The sequence below is a fragment of the Cheilinus undulatus genome, linkage group 9 (genome assembly GCF_018320785.1).
Source record: "Cheilinus undulatus linkage group 9, ASM1832078v1, whole genome shotgun sequence".
NCBI classification, from domain to species: Eukaryota; Metazoa; Chordata; class Actinopteri; order Labriformes; family Labridae; genus Cheilinus; species Cheilinus undulatus.
The window spans coordinates 44,970,493-44,986,231 of record NC_054873.1 but is presented as its reverse complement, the minus strand read 5'-3'; the positions used below and the strand labels follow the sequence as shown (position 1 = coordinate 44,986,231).

Here is a 15,739-nt window from a genome sequence, read left to right as displayed (position 1 = left end):
ATTCAGCCCTAAATGACACCAGTATGGTGATTAAATCATTTTACTGATTTAAAAAAAAAAGTATGCTGAGTCAAATTAGCGCATAATTTTATCTTGAAAAGACGTCATTCTTTTTCTTTTAATAAATAAAAATACATAAAAAACAAAATACTTTGTTTTATGGTGTATGGAAAGTTCTGAAATGTTTTCTGTGTTATGTTTACTCAACCTGATTATAAAATGATTATTTTCTTCATTATTAATGAAGCAAACCTACACAAAACTCACCAGTTCTACATGTAGCCAAAGGCCAAAACCCTGCAGTCTAGTCCACCATTTAGACTCACAGCTGTGATTACATGAGTCCATTATCTGTGCTGATGCACACTGGACCAGTTTCTGACAAGTTCATGACATGAGAGCATCTTTAGACCAGATCCAAGAAGCTCTCCTGTGTGATCTTGGAGAAAAAAAGCTTGTTTAGAGGCACAAACATTTTAACTCCTCATCAGCGTTTTGAAATGTTAGGCTGAGGTAAGTCTCTGTAGTTGTGGAGAAGTGGATCAGATTTGTCCGCTGCTGGACCGTCTTTTCTCTGACATGTACGACTCTGGCAGGGAGTTTTCAGAACAAGACTGGCGCCCAGGCAATTCACATATACTGGGTGGAAAGTCTGTGAGAATTTTAAATCCTGGCTTTTCAACAACGCTGGGCTCATGTCTTTGGTGACGTGTTGCGTTACTGCTGCCGTTATCTCAGCATCATCTTGCGGCATACTTTAACGACTACTGCGTTTAGTTTGACCTCTTCTTTTTTTAAATCTGAGCCACTGCCAGATGACAGACCCAGCGCTGTTTCTTGTCCATCTCTGAACACCGCTAACTCACCTCACTGCTCTGTTTACTTCTCCCACCCCTATTTGCAGGTGGTTTCTAGCAGGTTTCTGCCCATCTCTAAAGAAGTTCACTTCCTTGAGTTGAGCTCTGTGTCAGGCATCATCTGTATATTTATAGATGGATATCAGTCACATGTGAGGGGTTCAGCTGCAAAATTGCATCCATTTGATTGGGTTTGGTGATCTGTGACTGGAAATATGAATTCCAATCTACCAGTCGCATTGATTTCTGATGAAAGTCTGCTGATAATTATCAGTTGATGATCAATCGAGGCTTCCCTAGTTCACATATTCGATTATGGTGACCTGTTCTATTACAACCCACCTCTCCATCTCTTCCCCTTTTTATTTACTGAGAATTACAAGTATCTAGGACTGACTATTGATGAACACCCTACATTTGTTGAAGGAGTTAAAGGTTTATCAGAATCTGCAGGTAGAGCTCTGGGAGCTGTCCTTGATAAAGTTAAATTTTGTCGTGATCTTGGCTATAAAACATACACACAGCTGTATAAATCCTGTGTTCGTCCTATATTAGACTATGGTGCAGCGGCTTGGGGTTACCGTAGTCCATCCAGATGTGAAGCAGTTCAGAATAGAGCTATTCGCTGCTTTCTGGGCATACATAAAAATGCCCCTAAACTTGCATTAAACAGTGATATGGGCTGGGAACCTTGTGCAGTGAGATATACGGGTGACATGGTGTGGCTATGGAATAGATAAATCAATATGCCAGAGAGCAGACTGACTAAACAAATATTTAACTAGGACATGTCCAATAATTACACCTGGGCAAGAGAAGTAGCAAAAATATTTGATCAGGCTGGTCTCCAATATATATATAGAAATAAGTTAAGGTGTCATGCTAACCAAATCAAATCAATACTTTTTGAGAAGTATAAACAAAAGTGGACTGAGGAAGTTTTATGTAAACCTAAATTAAGAACTTATAATCTGGTTAAAAGAGTTTACAGTCCAGGGGCCTCATTGATAAAACATTGTGTAGAATCCATACTAAAAGTGTGAAAATGGCGTGTGCCAAAAAATAATCTGATTTATAAAACCGTACATATGCACACATGCAAGCACTTTTCCCTTTATAAATCACAGTCCACCTGGAAGATTGCGCAGGTGGATTCATCTCACATCTCACCCTCTACACACCCACATTTTACCATGAATGGTCAACGCAAAGTACCTCAGGAATGTTTTTGCATATAAATAAGCCTGCTGATCAACGGCATTTTACGCTCAATCACAGCAGAGACTTTCACAGAGACTGAAATAGAGGTGATTGTGGGTGAGGTGGAGGCCAGAAAAACTATTTTATTTGGTGGTCACAGTAGTGGCATCACCAATAATACAAAAACAAGCGGGTTGCAGCACCTCATCACCGCTGTCAATAGTGTGACTGCCACAGAGCAATCTGCAGTCTGTTCCCTACACCGCTGTGCATCAGGATGAATGAGTCACGTGGTGACCCAGGCCACCGTGCCACTAAATTTGTCAAAACCATGTTTGAGTTACAGATAATTTGTACATTGAGTGTATGCACCTTTTTTTTGGTTCACATAGTCACTTGGAGCCCTTATAGCAGGGGTCATCAAGTACATTTGCACAAGGGCCAGATTTAGTCCCAACAGAAACTCTGGGGGCCAGACTTTAACATAAACAAACATTAAATAAATATTTTGGTCTGACTGAAATATTGTTATAGTAATTGTATTTTCTTTCAAAACGCAGGACATTTTAGGCATTACCAGTGAGATCTATGCCTATTATCTATAATGCAGCAGGCCACATGTAGACAGGCCTGACAACAGAATTGGCCGAGCCTCAGAAAATCCCAGAGAAGTGGCACTCCGCTGTTGTGATTTAGCTCCAGTATGACCCAATTTTGATACTTGTAAACACTTTCTTGCCCCTTTAACTGATTTTTGCAAGATTTGAACCACTTTTGAAACCACTTTTCCTGCATGTTTGATCCCCTTTGTGCCACTCTTATCCATTTTTGACTCTTTTCTTCTGTTTTTGCCATTTTTTAACCCCTCTACATTTCATTTTTTCAACAGTTTTTGCAACTTTAAAACCAACTTTTGCCATTTTTAACCCATTTTTTATACTTTTAACTAGTGATGCACGATAAGTATTTTTTTTGGAACCGATACCAATAACCGATAATTTCCTACTCCTGATGGCCGATAACCAATAATAACCGATATATTTTTTTTCAATTGTTGATTTGACAAAAGAATTTTATTTGATGTGTTTATGCACATCTGGTGGTATGAAGGGGTTAATATGTAGTGGGCAAAGATATTTATAACTAATTTTAACTAATATCACTTGTGTTTTTCAAAAAACAAAGAACTATTCTGACTTTATAACTGTTACTATAGTTAACTTTTTTTAGTTAAACATTTGTGTACCAAGTACTACATACACAAACAACTGACATAGCTTTTCCCCCATATGCTTAACAAATGGAGATACTTGGGGGTCTTGCTTGCCATGCTTAATATATATATGTATGTAAATGTATATGTTATCGGGGCTAGTCATCATGATATCGAATTATTGGAATGACGTAATAATTTCCTGTTATCGCCCCGATAATTATCGGCCCGATAGTTATCGTGCACCCCTACTTTTTACCTCTTTAACCGATTTAAACCTCTTTTCCTGCATGTTTTCTCACTCTTGTGCTACTCTTTTATCCATTTTTGCCACTTTTTAATCCCATCTCATTGTTTTTTCGCACTATTTTTATTTGTAACCAATATTTGATACTTTTTGCCCCATTTTTTCTTCCTTTATCCGTTTTTACCACATTTTTACCTCTTTTCACCACTTTTTCTGCCAATTTCTGTCCTTTTTGCCACTCCACAACCCATTTTGCCACTTATGACCCATTTTTGCTTCTCTAGCCCCTTTTCACCACTTTATCTGGAATTTTTGCAGCACTTAATCCTTTTTTTAAATCTCTACTAATTATGACAGTAAATTTCAGTAAAAACAGATCACATGTTAAGTCATTCTAAAACTATTTCAATATTAATTGTTTGTGGGATGGATTTAACAGCTGCAGACATTTAAAGCCAGCGGATACTCTTAAAACCACAGAATCTTTTTTTTCTCCTTTTCTGAATTCAGTGATCTTTCAGGGGCCAGACAGGAAGCTTTGGGGGGCCTGATATGGCCCCCGGGCCGCCAGTTGATGGTCAGTGCCTTATAGCAACGTGAGTGCAGTCAATTGCGCTGATTACATTTGGGAAACTGATCATTGCTGCAATTTGCCTTTTAATGTTGGCCTGTTCACCCACAGTGTAAGGAAACCTGAGGTATCGACTGGTCATGTTTATAATGCCATCCATTATTGGCATTATTGTGCTAAGGGATGGCTGCGATATCCCAGACCTAAGGACAGGATTTATCTGTGTTATATGATACCCAAAAGGGGCTTCAGACATAAAATGTAAAATTATATATTGTTAATCATATCAAACACATACCTGTCGGCTAATTTCCGCTGGAAGGAGCTGGTTGCCAGAAACCACCGAGTGGTCAGCACCTGTATATGCATCTGGATGGCGTGGTTCTGGCAGGTGGTTCTGTCTAATACTGGGCCCAGTTCAGCACATAGATCCAAGAGCACTGCTCTAGGGAATCTAAATCGGCTTATTAGCCAGTCATTCTCATGGGCCAGGGAATCTTTATGGTCCTTGAAGACTCTCTCCATCCTGATCCTACCATTTGCGTGATCTTTCAGCAGTGCCAGCGCATCCATTGTGCAGCATTATGCACGAGTGTCATCGCACTATTTATATGCTTACTCAGCAATTAGACTGATTGTTTCACACCTTGTTACAATTAATACTAATCAATCAGTGCTATCACTGCTCTGTATCATTTGAAGATGAAAGTATGATATATGAACATGCATACAGTAGTAGGCCTAAAGGCCCACTAAAGGAACACATCTATAACACTGCAGACTTGGGTGTTTATGATTACGCAGGTCTATAAGTCTGATATGTGAAGACATTAAATGTATGGGATGAAACTGGCTTCAATTCACCACCTCACCATCTGCGCCGCAAGTTTCCCCCATCTCCAAACTGTTCGTGCGCAAGGATCAAAGTTGACGTACCGGTGCGCACATTCTCCCGCCAAGTTTATTTTTATAAATCACAACCTTTGCATGGAAAGTGGCATACGCCACTTTGAAGCCCAGTTTTGTGCGTAAGCAAGCATTATAAATGAGGCCCCAGAGCTTTATGTTACTCTAAACCTAACTAGGGCTCAGAGATCTGTCTGTGCTCAGCTCAGATGTGGTATCTTTCCTCTTGCTCTGGAAACAGGTCGCTTCCATACTGTACCTGAGGAGGAGCGAACATGTGTGTTGTGTGATTTGGGTGAAGTTGAAAATGAAATGCACTTTTTATTCTATTGTCCTCTGTATCACAATCTAAGAGGTCAGCTTTTCTGTAAAATGCCTGCAGAGTGTCCTGATTTGTTTTCTATGTCTGACGAAGAAAGAATCAAATTTTTGTTTACACACAAAGTGTTTCAACTTGCACAATTTGTGCTGAATGCTTTTCAACAGCGTAAGAGGACACTTTATGTTTGACTAAAGCTGCTGTCTAATAACGAGTGTAAGGTCTAATTGCCAGTGAGCAACATTTTGTTAATATTTGATTTGTTTCTGTCTGATATGTACTGTGATCTTTGTTTGATTGCTCTTATTTGTTTTGTATTTCAGTGTCTTGTAAGCCCGTGAGGGTAGTTCAGTGGGTAGTTTTGGTGTATGGCACGATGAAATAATAATAAATAAAAATAAAAAATAAAAAACTCCATCCAGACCATTGAGATGAAATATTTACTGATTAAAGTTTAACTTTAGGCAGTGGTGTTATTAAAGCCATTTCTTTTAATAAATGCCAAGCGCGCTCTGGTTCCAGCTTTTCAAGGACTCGCTGCTTTTCTGATGTGGAAAAATGTTAAATATTTTATCACAGTTTCAGATGGTTGGTTGAATACAAAAAGGTGAAGATATACAGAATAACCCTGAGCTTTTAAACATGTCTTTTTCTGACTTTTCTGTTTGTTTCCTTTGTGTACTTTTATTGAATAGCTGACAGTGACTAACAGGCACAAAACAAATAGAAAGCAAGGTGGACAACATGACATGAAGGTCCTCTGTAGAATTCATAAAAAGCAGAAATGTAGCCATCAAATTATGTTATTATGACCCTCACAGACATTCAATAGGTTTTAAGGTGAAATAAGGAATGAATAAATGGACTAAAACTGGCAGATTTGCCCTATCTGACAACATGAGCTCTTCTGAAAAGAAATTCAAGGACAAACACATTCAGATGTACAGCTCAAACACACACAAAGTTTGCAGAGTAACAACAGCACACGGTGAAGTCAGGAGCTTGGCAGCATGCAGTGTCACACTTGAGTCCCCACACTAACTAATGCGCTCTTATTTAGCCATCAATCCCCTTTAGCTTATGTCAGCTGGTTTTTCACAGCTCTGTGGTCATACATAAGCAATGAGAGATCGTCAATCATCCCACATTATGGCCCATTGAGGAGGGGGCTGATGGTGACCAGAATGTAGATGTAGAAAGTCCAACGTTTCCTCTCATGAGCTTCAATAGGTGTCCAAATCAATGTCCAAGCTTTAAGAGCAGAAACCATGAGGTTCATTTGCAAATTTTTTTCTAAAGGTTTTCTTAAAGTTGTTTTTTAAGATAAGAAAACTAAAGCAGATCAATGTGGCTGCTCTTAACCTGCAAAATTGCCCACACCTGTGCTTTTTATTTCCTCACAAGTAAAATTCTTTGTTTTTCCTTATTAGCACGGGAAAAGAGTATTTTAAAAACATCAGTCACTGCTTTATCAATACTCTGGCTGCCATTGCACCATAAAGACAAAAGAACACTCAAAGCAACTGAGAGAAAAAGGTTATTGAAATGTGTAAGTTTGATGATGGGTACAAAAAATGTCCAAGGCATCAGATTAGATTACATCACTACAAACACACCATCTCCACTGTGAAGCACGGCGGTGGCAGCATCATGCGGTGGGGACGCTTCTCAGCAGCTGGCCCTGTAAGACTTGTAAAGGTAGAGGGTAAGATGAATGAGGCCATGTTGGAAAATCTGTGAGAATGTTTGAATTCAGTTTACAACAGTACTACAGCTAGGGAGAAGATTTATTTTCCAGCAAGACGATGAGCCGAAGTATACAGGGAAAGCTACACAGCAAAGGTTTAAAGACAACAAGGGGAATGTACAGGAGTGGCTGAGTCAAAGCCCAGACCTTAGTCCAATACAGAAATTGGGGATGGACCTGAAAAGGGCTGTTCACACCTGATTCTGGTGCAACCTGATAGAGCTTGAGCAGTTTAGCAAATAAGAATGGAGTAAAATTGCAGAGTCCAGATGTGCAAGCCTGATTGAGACCTATCCACACAGACTCAGTGCTGTGAGTGCAGCCAAAGGTGCATCTACTAAATACTGGAGTGAATATTCATGTAGTTACTAATTTCAAACAAATATTTTTTTTTAAATTGACATTACTTTGTAGACATCTGTTTTCACTTTGACATTTAAGAGGTTTTGTTGGGAGTTTTTTCCAGTTTAAAAAAAAGACCAATTATATTGACAACTAATGATTTATAAACTCAATTAAAGGGTTAAACATCCAAGGGGGTGAATACTATTTATAGGCACAGTGTACCACAATGCAGCTGAAAAGGCGAGGAGCTGGACTGAATTTGCTACCACAGTAGATACAGCTGGTGGATGTAGCTGATGATTTCAGAGTGTGGCTGAAAATCAGTCTGACTCCTTGTTGCTCTTCCTGCAAAGTACACAGAGCTTGCGGCCAATCGAGGTTCTATCTGCTGCTCCTGACAGGATGCTTTTTTTCTGGCATGTTAGATATTTTTGTTGTACGACTGCATAATATCAGACTGTGAGCCTCGAGCCATGAGCAGTTTCCTCAACTTCAGGGCTTTTTTCCCCTGATTGCTCCTGCCTTAAGTGTCAAAATGCATCTCAAGGCACTCAAAATAGCAGCAACAGCAGGTATTCCTGTTTGATATGTTCTCCCCTCAATGATGTGAGCAAGAAAAATACAGGAAAGAAGTGGCTGCAGACCTGCAGAGGCTGGGGAATAGCTATCATCATCTATTGTAGCTCATTTGTGGGTTTGTGTTTGTCAGTGATGCTGAGTGTCTGTGGGAGAGAGTGAGAGTGTTTTTGATGGTGTTTGTACTTGAGCCTTGTATTAGAGGCAACTTACAGTGCCTGTAAACAGCCAACAGATGTTGTCTGCAGTCTCTCCCATGTCAGCTGCTGAAGCTTGTAACTCCTTCAGAGTAGTCATAGGTGTCCTGGTGGCCTTTCTCACTAGTCTGCTTCTTGCACGTTTACTCTGTTTGTGAGGACGGCCTGATGTAGGCAGATTCACACGTGCCGTATTCTCTGTGGGATGTTCAGTGGCTTGGAGACTTTTTTTATATCCATCCCCTGAATTATACCTTTCAATAACCTTTTCTCTCAGTTGCTTTGAGTGTTCTTTTTACTTCATGGTGTAATGGTAGCCAGGAATACTGACTAAGCACTGACTGAACCTTCCAGACACAGGTGATTTTATACTACAACCATGTGAGACACATTCACTGCACACAGGGGATCCTTGTTTCACTAATTCAGAGACTACTGGCACCAACTGGTTGGAACTGTTGAATTAGGTCAGTTCAAATTAGGGATGAGTGTGGTTAATCGATAAAACAGTGAATTTATTTATCAAAGTAGCCGGAATTTGCAAATTGGTTAAACTAATTACCTGTCTTCTTTTATAAACACAGGTTTGAAATCCCAGTCTATAATGCTCTTTTAACCTGTAATGAACCTCCCGCCACTAGAGGCTGCTGTAGCTTGAGTTAATAACTGCTGCCTTCCTGTCTGGCACTTTATGGATGTTAACATGAGAAGCTCAGCGGTGACTTAGCGGTTAGTGTGTCTTAGGAACAGCACGGTATGACAGTTTTTTAAAATGGAAATAAAGTGGTATGTAGGCTGTCAAGGGTTGAACTCAGGTATAAGTGAAAAGAGGCCACATGATTTTAATCTGCAAAGAGGAACAAAGGCTGGCGGCGCTAGCTTGTAATGTTAGCCACACTGTATAGTAGGGCTGGGCTAAAATTTAAAATTAGATTAAATCACAATATGTCCTACAATTTTCATATCGCAGAAGGTGCAATATTTATTTAACCTGAAATTTGAGTCAAAATACCAGTTTAAAACTTTTTTTGGTAGCAGAGATGTTATACATATCATGCAATCATTCAAGTCCAATTTTGTTAGAACAGTTTAAAAAAAATCCTCCCTTCAATACAATAATTAATTTAGAATTTGCAATACGCAAAATTATTCAGCCCTTGTTTAATATTATGTTGGTTTTGATATTGATTTATCACTTGTGTTTGTTAGAAAATATATAAGATGAGGAACTTCAGAAAAAAAATCACACATCAAATTGGGGGAATAAAATCACAATTCAATTATTTTTCTAAATCGTTCAGCCACGCTGTATAGAGTAGATCAGGCCAACGTCACTGTGAGGAATTTGACTGTTTTATAGAATTTTTTTCTCTTTAGACTAGTTGGCTGAACCATATTTAAATGAGCTTATAAACATACTTACTTTAAAGGTGATAATTATTTGTGCAGTCACTTATTTTACATTACGTATTATTATTTTATTGACATTGTAAAAATGTGTTTTTGTCTTTGACATTAAAGAGTTTTTTGTAACTTGTTTTCAGTCAAGCCAAATTATATTGACTATAATTCATTTACGGAATCAATAAAGGGTAAAACACCCAAGGGGCTGAATCATTTTTATAGTCACTGTAAATACCCATAGATCTGACTTCAGTTTCTGTGTTTGGATTTTAATAGAAAATAATATTGACAGTTGTCAATGTTTGGTCCTAACTTAGCTTCTACTTCCCATAAATCTTACACTATGGTTGATTGAGTCTTATAATCTGAGCTTACATTCAACTACAGCATTTTCAGAATCATAAAGTGTAAGTCCAGACCAGAAACACTGTCAGAATCTTTGTGAAAATGCGTATTGCATAAATTCCTCTGCAGAATTGTTGGTAAATGTGGCCCTGTGTTTTTATTTCTCACTGACTGAATAAAGTTTATTTCTTATCCTAGAACCACTCTCTTGCTCTTTTTCTTTTAGTCACATCTCCTGGCCACTACTTCCACTCAGGAAACAGTTTTTAGAAAACTAACAAACAGCTTTAGGCAGCTCTGGTCTCGGTATTTACCTCGAGTCGTAAAGGTACCCATGATAAATCGAGCTGTGTCAGAGGAAAGATAGCTTCATACCAAAGGTAATAAACTTTCTAAATGTATAGCCCAGCTACGCTGAAGGCCAGGTTATCCCAAAGTAATAGAAATGTAAAAGCTTTGGAGTATCTCATTTATCTTTGTTCCATCCACTCGCGCGTGTGTGCAGTATTGATTTAGGAGTGCTGTCTTTGCAGAATTCCTGTGCATACTTTAATGAAACGCTTTTATTCCTGCTCTTTCTCCCCCTGTCTTTTTCCTGTTATATTTAGCTTCACTACTTTCAATTTTTCCCGTCACTATTGCTCTTCTGTTTCCATCTTCATGTACTGTAAGCACCTTCTCCCCCTTTAGCTGTACACACAGAAAGACTCTCTCTCCTCTTCATTCAGTCATCTCTCTTCAGGCTCTCTCTACTACATTCTTATTGAATCGTCCTTCACCTCCTCCTATATCCACTGTCCTTCCTGTTTCCGCTTTACTTTATTTATTTATTTTTTGTTTTTCAGACTGTAAGCATTACTGATGACAAGCATGGACTTTCAGTTTAATAATTCTCTGTACCTGATTTTTTCCAGATTTGGATTTTCGCTACTTCTGGAAGTGGAGCGCTTTCGAGGACTACCTTCTCTTCTGCTTCGGCTTCACCGTGCTGTGTGCGGTCGTCACCCTGCTGCTCTTGGACTCTGCTGTGTTTGTGGAGACTCTGGGCTCCCTGGCTGTCATGTTTGAGGCCATGCTGGGCCTCCCGCAGCTGCTGCAAAACTTTCAGAATCACTCCACCAAAGGCATGAGGTACAGTACACTCAGAGGTCACACAGAGACTCACAGAAAGCTAAAAGTCATTGTATTTACACTGAACTACAGAAACACAACATGACTCAGTGTGTACTAGTTATATGAGCCTTAATGAGCAGGGAGTAGAAGTTGTTGAATTCTCACAAACAAAATATGCTAATAAGGTAATTTATAACCATTAGAGGCTACATGAAAACAAATCTGAGAGTCAAGGTTTGGAGTACCCCAGGAGCTGAGCATAAACAGTTATACAGGAGCTATCTATCAGGTTCAATAACAAGGATAAATGATTCACCAGGAGGTATTGATTTGACTTTGGAATTAAGATTAATTTTGTAGTCCCTGATGCATTTTACTACTATAATTGAGCCTGTCTGTGTGTATGTCTTAGTTGATTTGCAAGCTACACCGTTGCTCCAATTGTCCTTGATCCCTCTCAGAGGACTGGTTCGAAACTGGTCCCAAACAAAACCCCATAAATACGTACAGATTTTCTATAAAATTTCAAAATGTTGCACCGAATCATCATTCGAGAACTTCTGCTGTGTCCCATTTACTTACCTTTACATTTTGGGAATGATGTCACACTTGAGTTGAATGCATTCTGTTTGCTACGAGCTCAAAAGAATAAGAGACAGAGCTAGAAAACTACTAGACTTTGTTGAAACATGCCCACAAGGAAACAAATTTGGATGAGATGATAGACCAACTTCAAAAGTGCAGCACACATTCAGCTGCCATCACAGTAATCATAATAATAAATTTGAACAACTAGAATGGCCGTCTGAGGTGGCAGACCCACGCTGAAGCAGCGCCACCAAGGAAGTAACGGTCCCTTTGATTACTATGGTGTTCAAATTCAACGTCCAAGAAAAACAGAACGGGTTTCCGTTGTCAAGTTATCTTGTACACATACAAACAAACAAAGAAAGACAGACACGAAATCCTTTATATAACCCCCTGCCGATATCATCGGCGTGGGTAATAAGCACAACAAACCTATAAACACAAGATCCACAAGTGTATGTATCAGCAGATACCAATAAAGAAGCACATACCAATGAGCACGTACCACCAGCTCACATATATTGCACATACCTATATTGCACAAGATAGGATAGAAATATATATATATTTACAAAAACATTAATGCAGTAATGTCAAGTCACAATGTGGAAAACAGATAGAGTATTAATAGATATTGCACAAACTTTTCAACCTCAAGAAGCATTATTAAAATTTTAATCAATGTGGGCACAAACAAGTTTTTAAATCTCTTCAGTTCACATTTGGGGACTGTATCGCCTACTGGATGGTAAGAATTCATACTCAGGGTAGAGGATGTGAGAAGGATCAGACAAAAGTTGCTGTTCTTGCCTTAGAACAGTCTGTTCATACATGGGCCGCAGGGGAAAAGTTTTCAGTTTTGTCTACAATCTTTATGTGGTCTGCACCAGACGAGCTAATTTAGATTTTAGTAGACAGAGAGATTACTGCTACAGGCTGACATCCTGTACCGGATTATTCTCTCTAAAACAAAAAGCTGATGTCATAAACTGAAAAAGCCAGGCATTTGTGGTACTTATTTCAGAACATCTGTCTCTCACAAATCAGTCAGTCTCTGTATAAAGCTAGCATTTAGAATGTCTTACAGTATTGAATTATTTTTTATAGTTGTCTTTTACGTTGCATTTACTTAGACCCACCATCCTCATACGCAGGGGGGGCTAGCTTTGAGCATTTCCTCTCTCTCTCTCTCTCTCTCTCTCTCTCTCTCTCTCTCTCTCTCTCTCTCTCTCGCTCTCTTTCTCTCTCTCTCTCTGCATACGAGGCCAATGTTTGTATGATAAATGTGATGAAGGTAATGTGTTTCTCTGCAGCATTGGCCAACATAAACTAATCTTGACATCAAACACTTTAATAAATAAGAGGAAGAGGCCTTCACCTAGTCTGCCTAGGGCCTCACTTAGGCTGGAGGCAGCCCTGCATATGCTTTAATGGAGAATAGAGAAAAATGGTACAAATCATATTTAGTATACCTGTAGATCTTTTTGTCCTCATCATAATCATATAGTAGTTTCTAGCATTTAAAAGCTGTTGCATGTAACTTTTTTCATATAGTTATATCAACAATTCAGACTCGGTGTATGTTTCTCTCTAAGTCCTGAAAAAAGTTAACACATTCTCTGAAAGATAAGGTGTCTCATAGAGACATAACATCCAAACTTTAAGGTTGAACTGCACCCATCTAACAGTAAAAGATAAAAAGGCTGAGCATGCAGATAGTAGATCCTCGTAGAGATAAAGTCACAGTGTGCAGAGGTCGATGTGTAAACTGATTAGCCTCTCAGGTGGAGGAGAACTGTGAGATCAATTACTCCCCCAATGGCACAGAACCTCATACTAATTATCATCATTATTTCCTCATTATGTCTCTTGTCTGTCACCAGTGCAAAAACCATGCATAGTGCCTGTGTGTGTGTGTGTGTGTGTGTGTGTGTGTATGTGTAGTGTAGCCACATGCTTTTCTGGTCATTCATCTCTGAAAAAGTCCCTACAGATGGAGCCAAATATGAAGATTTTTTTTTTCTAAAGCACTGCTGAAAGTTTTCAGTGGGCATCCAGGTTGAGCTTTCAGGTCAGATGGACAAAAATTCAAGCACCAAACGAATTAGAGATGAAAGGATTGTAAAAGGGAGAAGTCAAAAGGAAGTTCAGGGGTTCAACTCCAGCTTCTGCAGTCACCTGTCGATGTGTCCTTGACATTTAAACCCAAATTACTCCCACCTGTGTGTCAGTGACATACAAATGCATATGAAGGGGATTAGTCAAGATTGAGGCTGTCAGTGTGAAGGCATTAATCACGGTCATCAGTAATTTTTGTAACTGCATTAATCAGATGCTTTACTGTCTCTTCCAGCACACTTTGGTTAAACTGCTTCACTGCAGCTCCAATGATGTAAAAGGGCCTTCTGCAAACTTTTACTACAAAGTTGGAAGTCATTGTCCAAAATGTCTCAGTGTGCTGAAGCACTAAAACTGGCCTTCACTGCAAATAGGGGCCTATTTGTTTTACCCCATCTACTCCCATTATAAACACATTTTTTGAATACACTGCCATTGCAGTTTGATTCATTTCTTTTTTGTTGTTTTTTCATTCCTTGGTGTTAAAATCCCTTCATATTTTTAGTTTTCATTGTTTTTCACTAGGTTGTGATATTTTCTCATATGCTGTATAGCCACCATTGAGGGGCCATGTCAACATTTTTACATTAACATATTATATCCAGCACTGCAGGCTAATAAAATAAATATTTAGAACAAAGCTTATTTTTTAGGGATTCAGGGGGGTTAAAAAAAACAACCCCATAGTTTATCTCTTCTCCACCAAACTTCAGGCACAATGAAATCAGGCAGTGAGACTTATGACTGCCACACTTAAAAGTGTGATTCTTCAGTCTATTAATGGCAATGTCCAAATGTGTTAGCAGCAAAGTTATACCTGTCCAACTTTTCCAATTTCTTAATTGTCCTCTAACATTGGAGGAGTAATTTCTTTGACAGGCACATCCCTATTCTTTAGCTGCTTCTTATGTCCTAGGATCAGGTCCTAGCATGTATTTCTTTTGACTGTTGCCTAAAGCATTATAATAATGCTGAAACCTGCTCTTTGAGGCTCTTTGATTCAGAAATGAAGGCGTGCATGTTTTGCCTTGAGAGAAAATCATTTTCCTGTAAAAAGCCATCGGTGTCACTGCATGTATATACTCTAGCAAACACTGTATAGAAGTCTTCTTCCTCTTCCGTGTCTTTGCAAAATTAACCGCCACAGCTTTTATACTATAACCCACGCAAAGCAATTCAGTCAAGCCTGCATACATTTCGCCTCGTGTCACACGTGTATCCATAAATATGAGAAATCACCCCTGAAAACACCTCTGTTTTGAAGTCTTAAAGTAAAGTGGTAGTGTACTTAAAGGTTCTACATTACAGCTGATGTACGCTTTAAATGGCAAGACGTTTTCACGTTAATACGCCCCATTTCACTTAAAGTACCCTCAGGGTTTACATCTGCACGTCCTGTGAGAACTCATTCAACTCAGAGTTGAAATCATGCCAAAGATTAAAAACGCCAGTAAACTGCTTTAGGTGTCTCCATGAAGTGATGAATAAGTGATGTGAAAGGGACTGACTCTACAGTACAGTACATACACAAAATACTTTCTTTTTGCACAACTCTCTCCAACACAGAACAGCTCATTAAAAAAGTCATGCTTTTATGTTTTGGCGCCTCTCAGCTGATCAAAGTGGCCTAATTGCACAAATGACCCTGCTGGTAGAGACAGCCAATTCAGCACTTCTGTCGACGTCTCTAACATGTTTCAGATCTTTTGACCCTCGTTATGCGTGCTTAAGGATTCTCTCATTTGTTCAGTTAGGTAGATCAAACTGTTTTTCAGATATGATGATGCAGCACATTGTCTGTCCTTCCTCTAATGTTGTCCCATCTAAAACTGTTACTCTGGGTCGCTCATCATACTCTCTTGAGGCCCATTACTGAACTGTGATGCTGAGGGTATAGATCCATTTCATCGGGGACTATTCACCTTTTACAGGCCGCCTTAAATGGTTGTCTTTAAATAGATGTGAGAAAGCAGAATTATAGAGAGAAAAGCAC

At 39.0% G+C, this 15,739-nt stretch overlaps 1 protein-coding gene across 2 annotated transcripts in view; it reads left to right on the top strand.

Annotated features, from left to right (window-relative positions):
* Nucleotides 1-15,739, top strand: part of si:dkey-246g23.2 (solute carrier family 66 member 2) — a 106,537-nt gene that overhangs the window by 55,159 nt on the left and 35,639 nt on the right. For both annotated transcript variants that reach the window (XM_041795317.1, XM_041795318.1), the window contains exon 4: nucleotides 10,842-11,058. In XM_041795317.1, coding sequence (XP_041651251.1) covers nucleotides 10,842-11,058 — 217 coding nt within the window. The remainder of the gene's footprint in view (nucleotides 1-10,841; nucleotides 11,059-15,739) is intronic.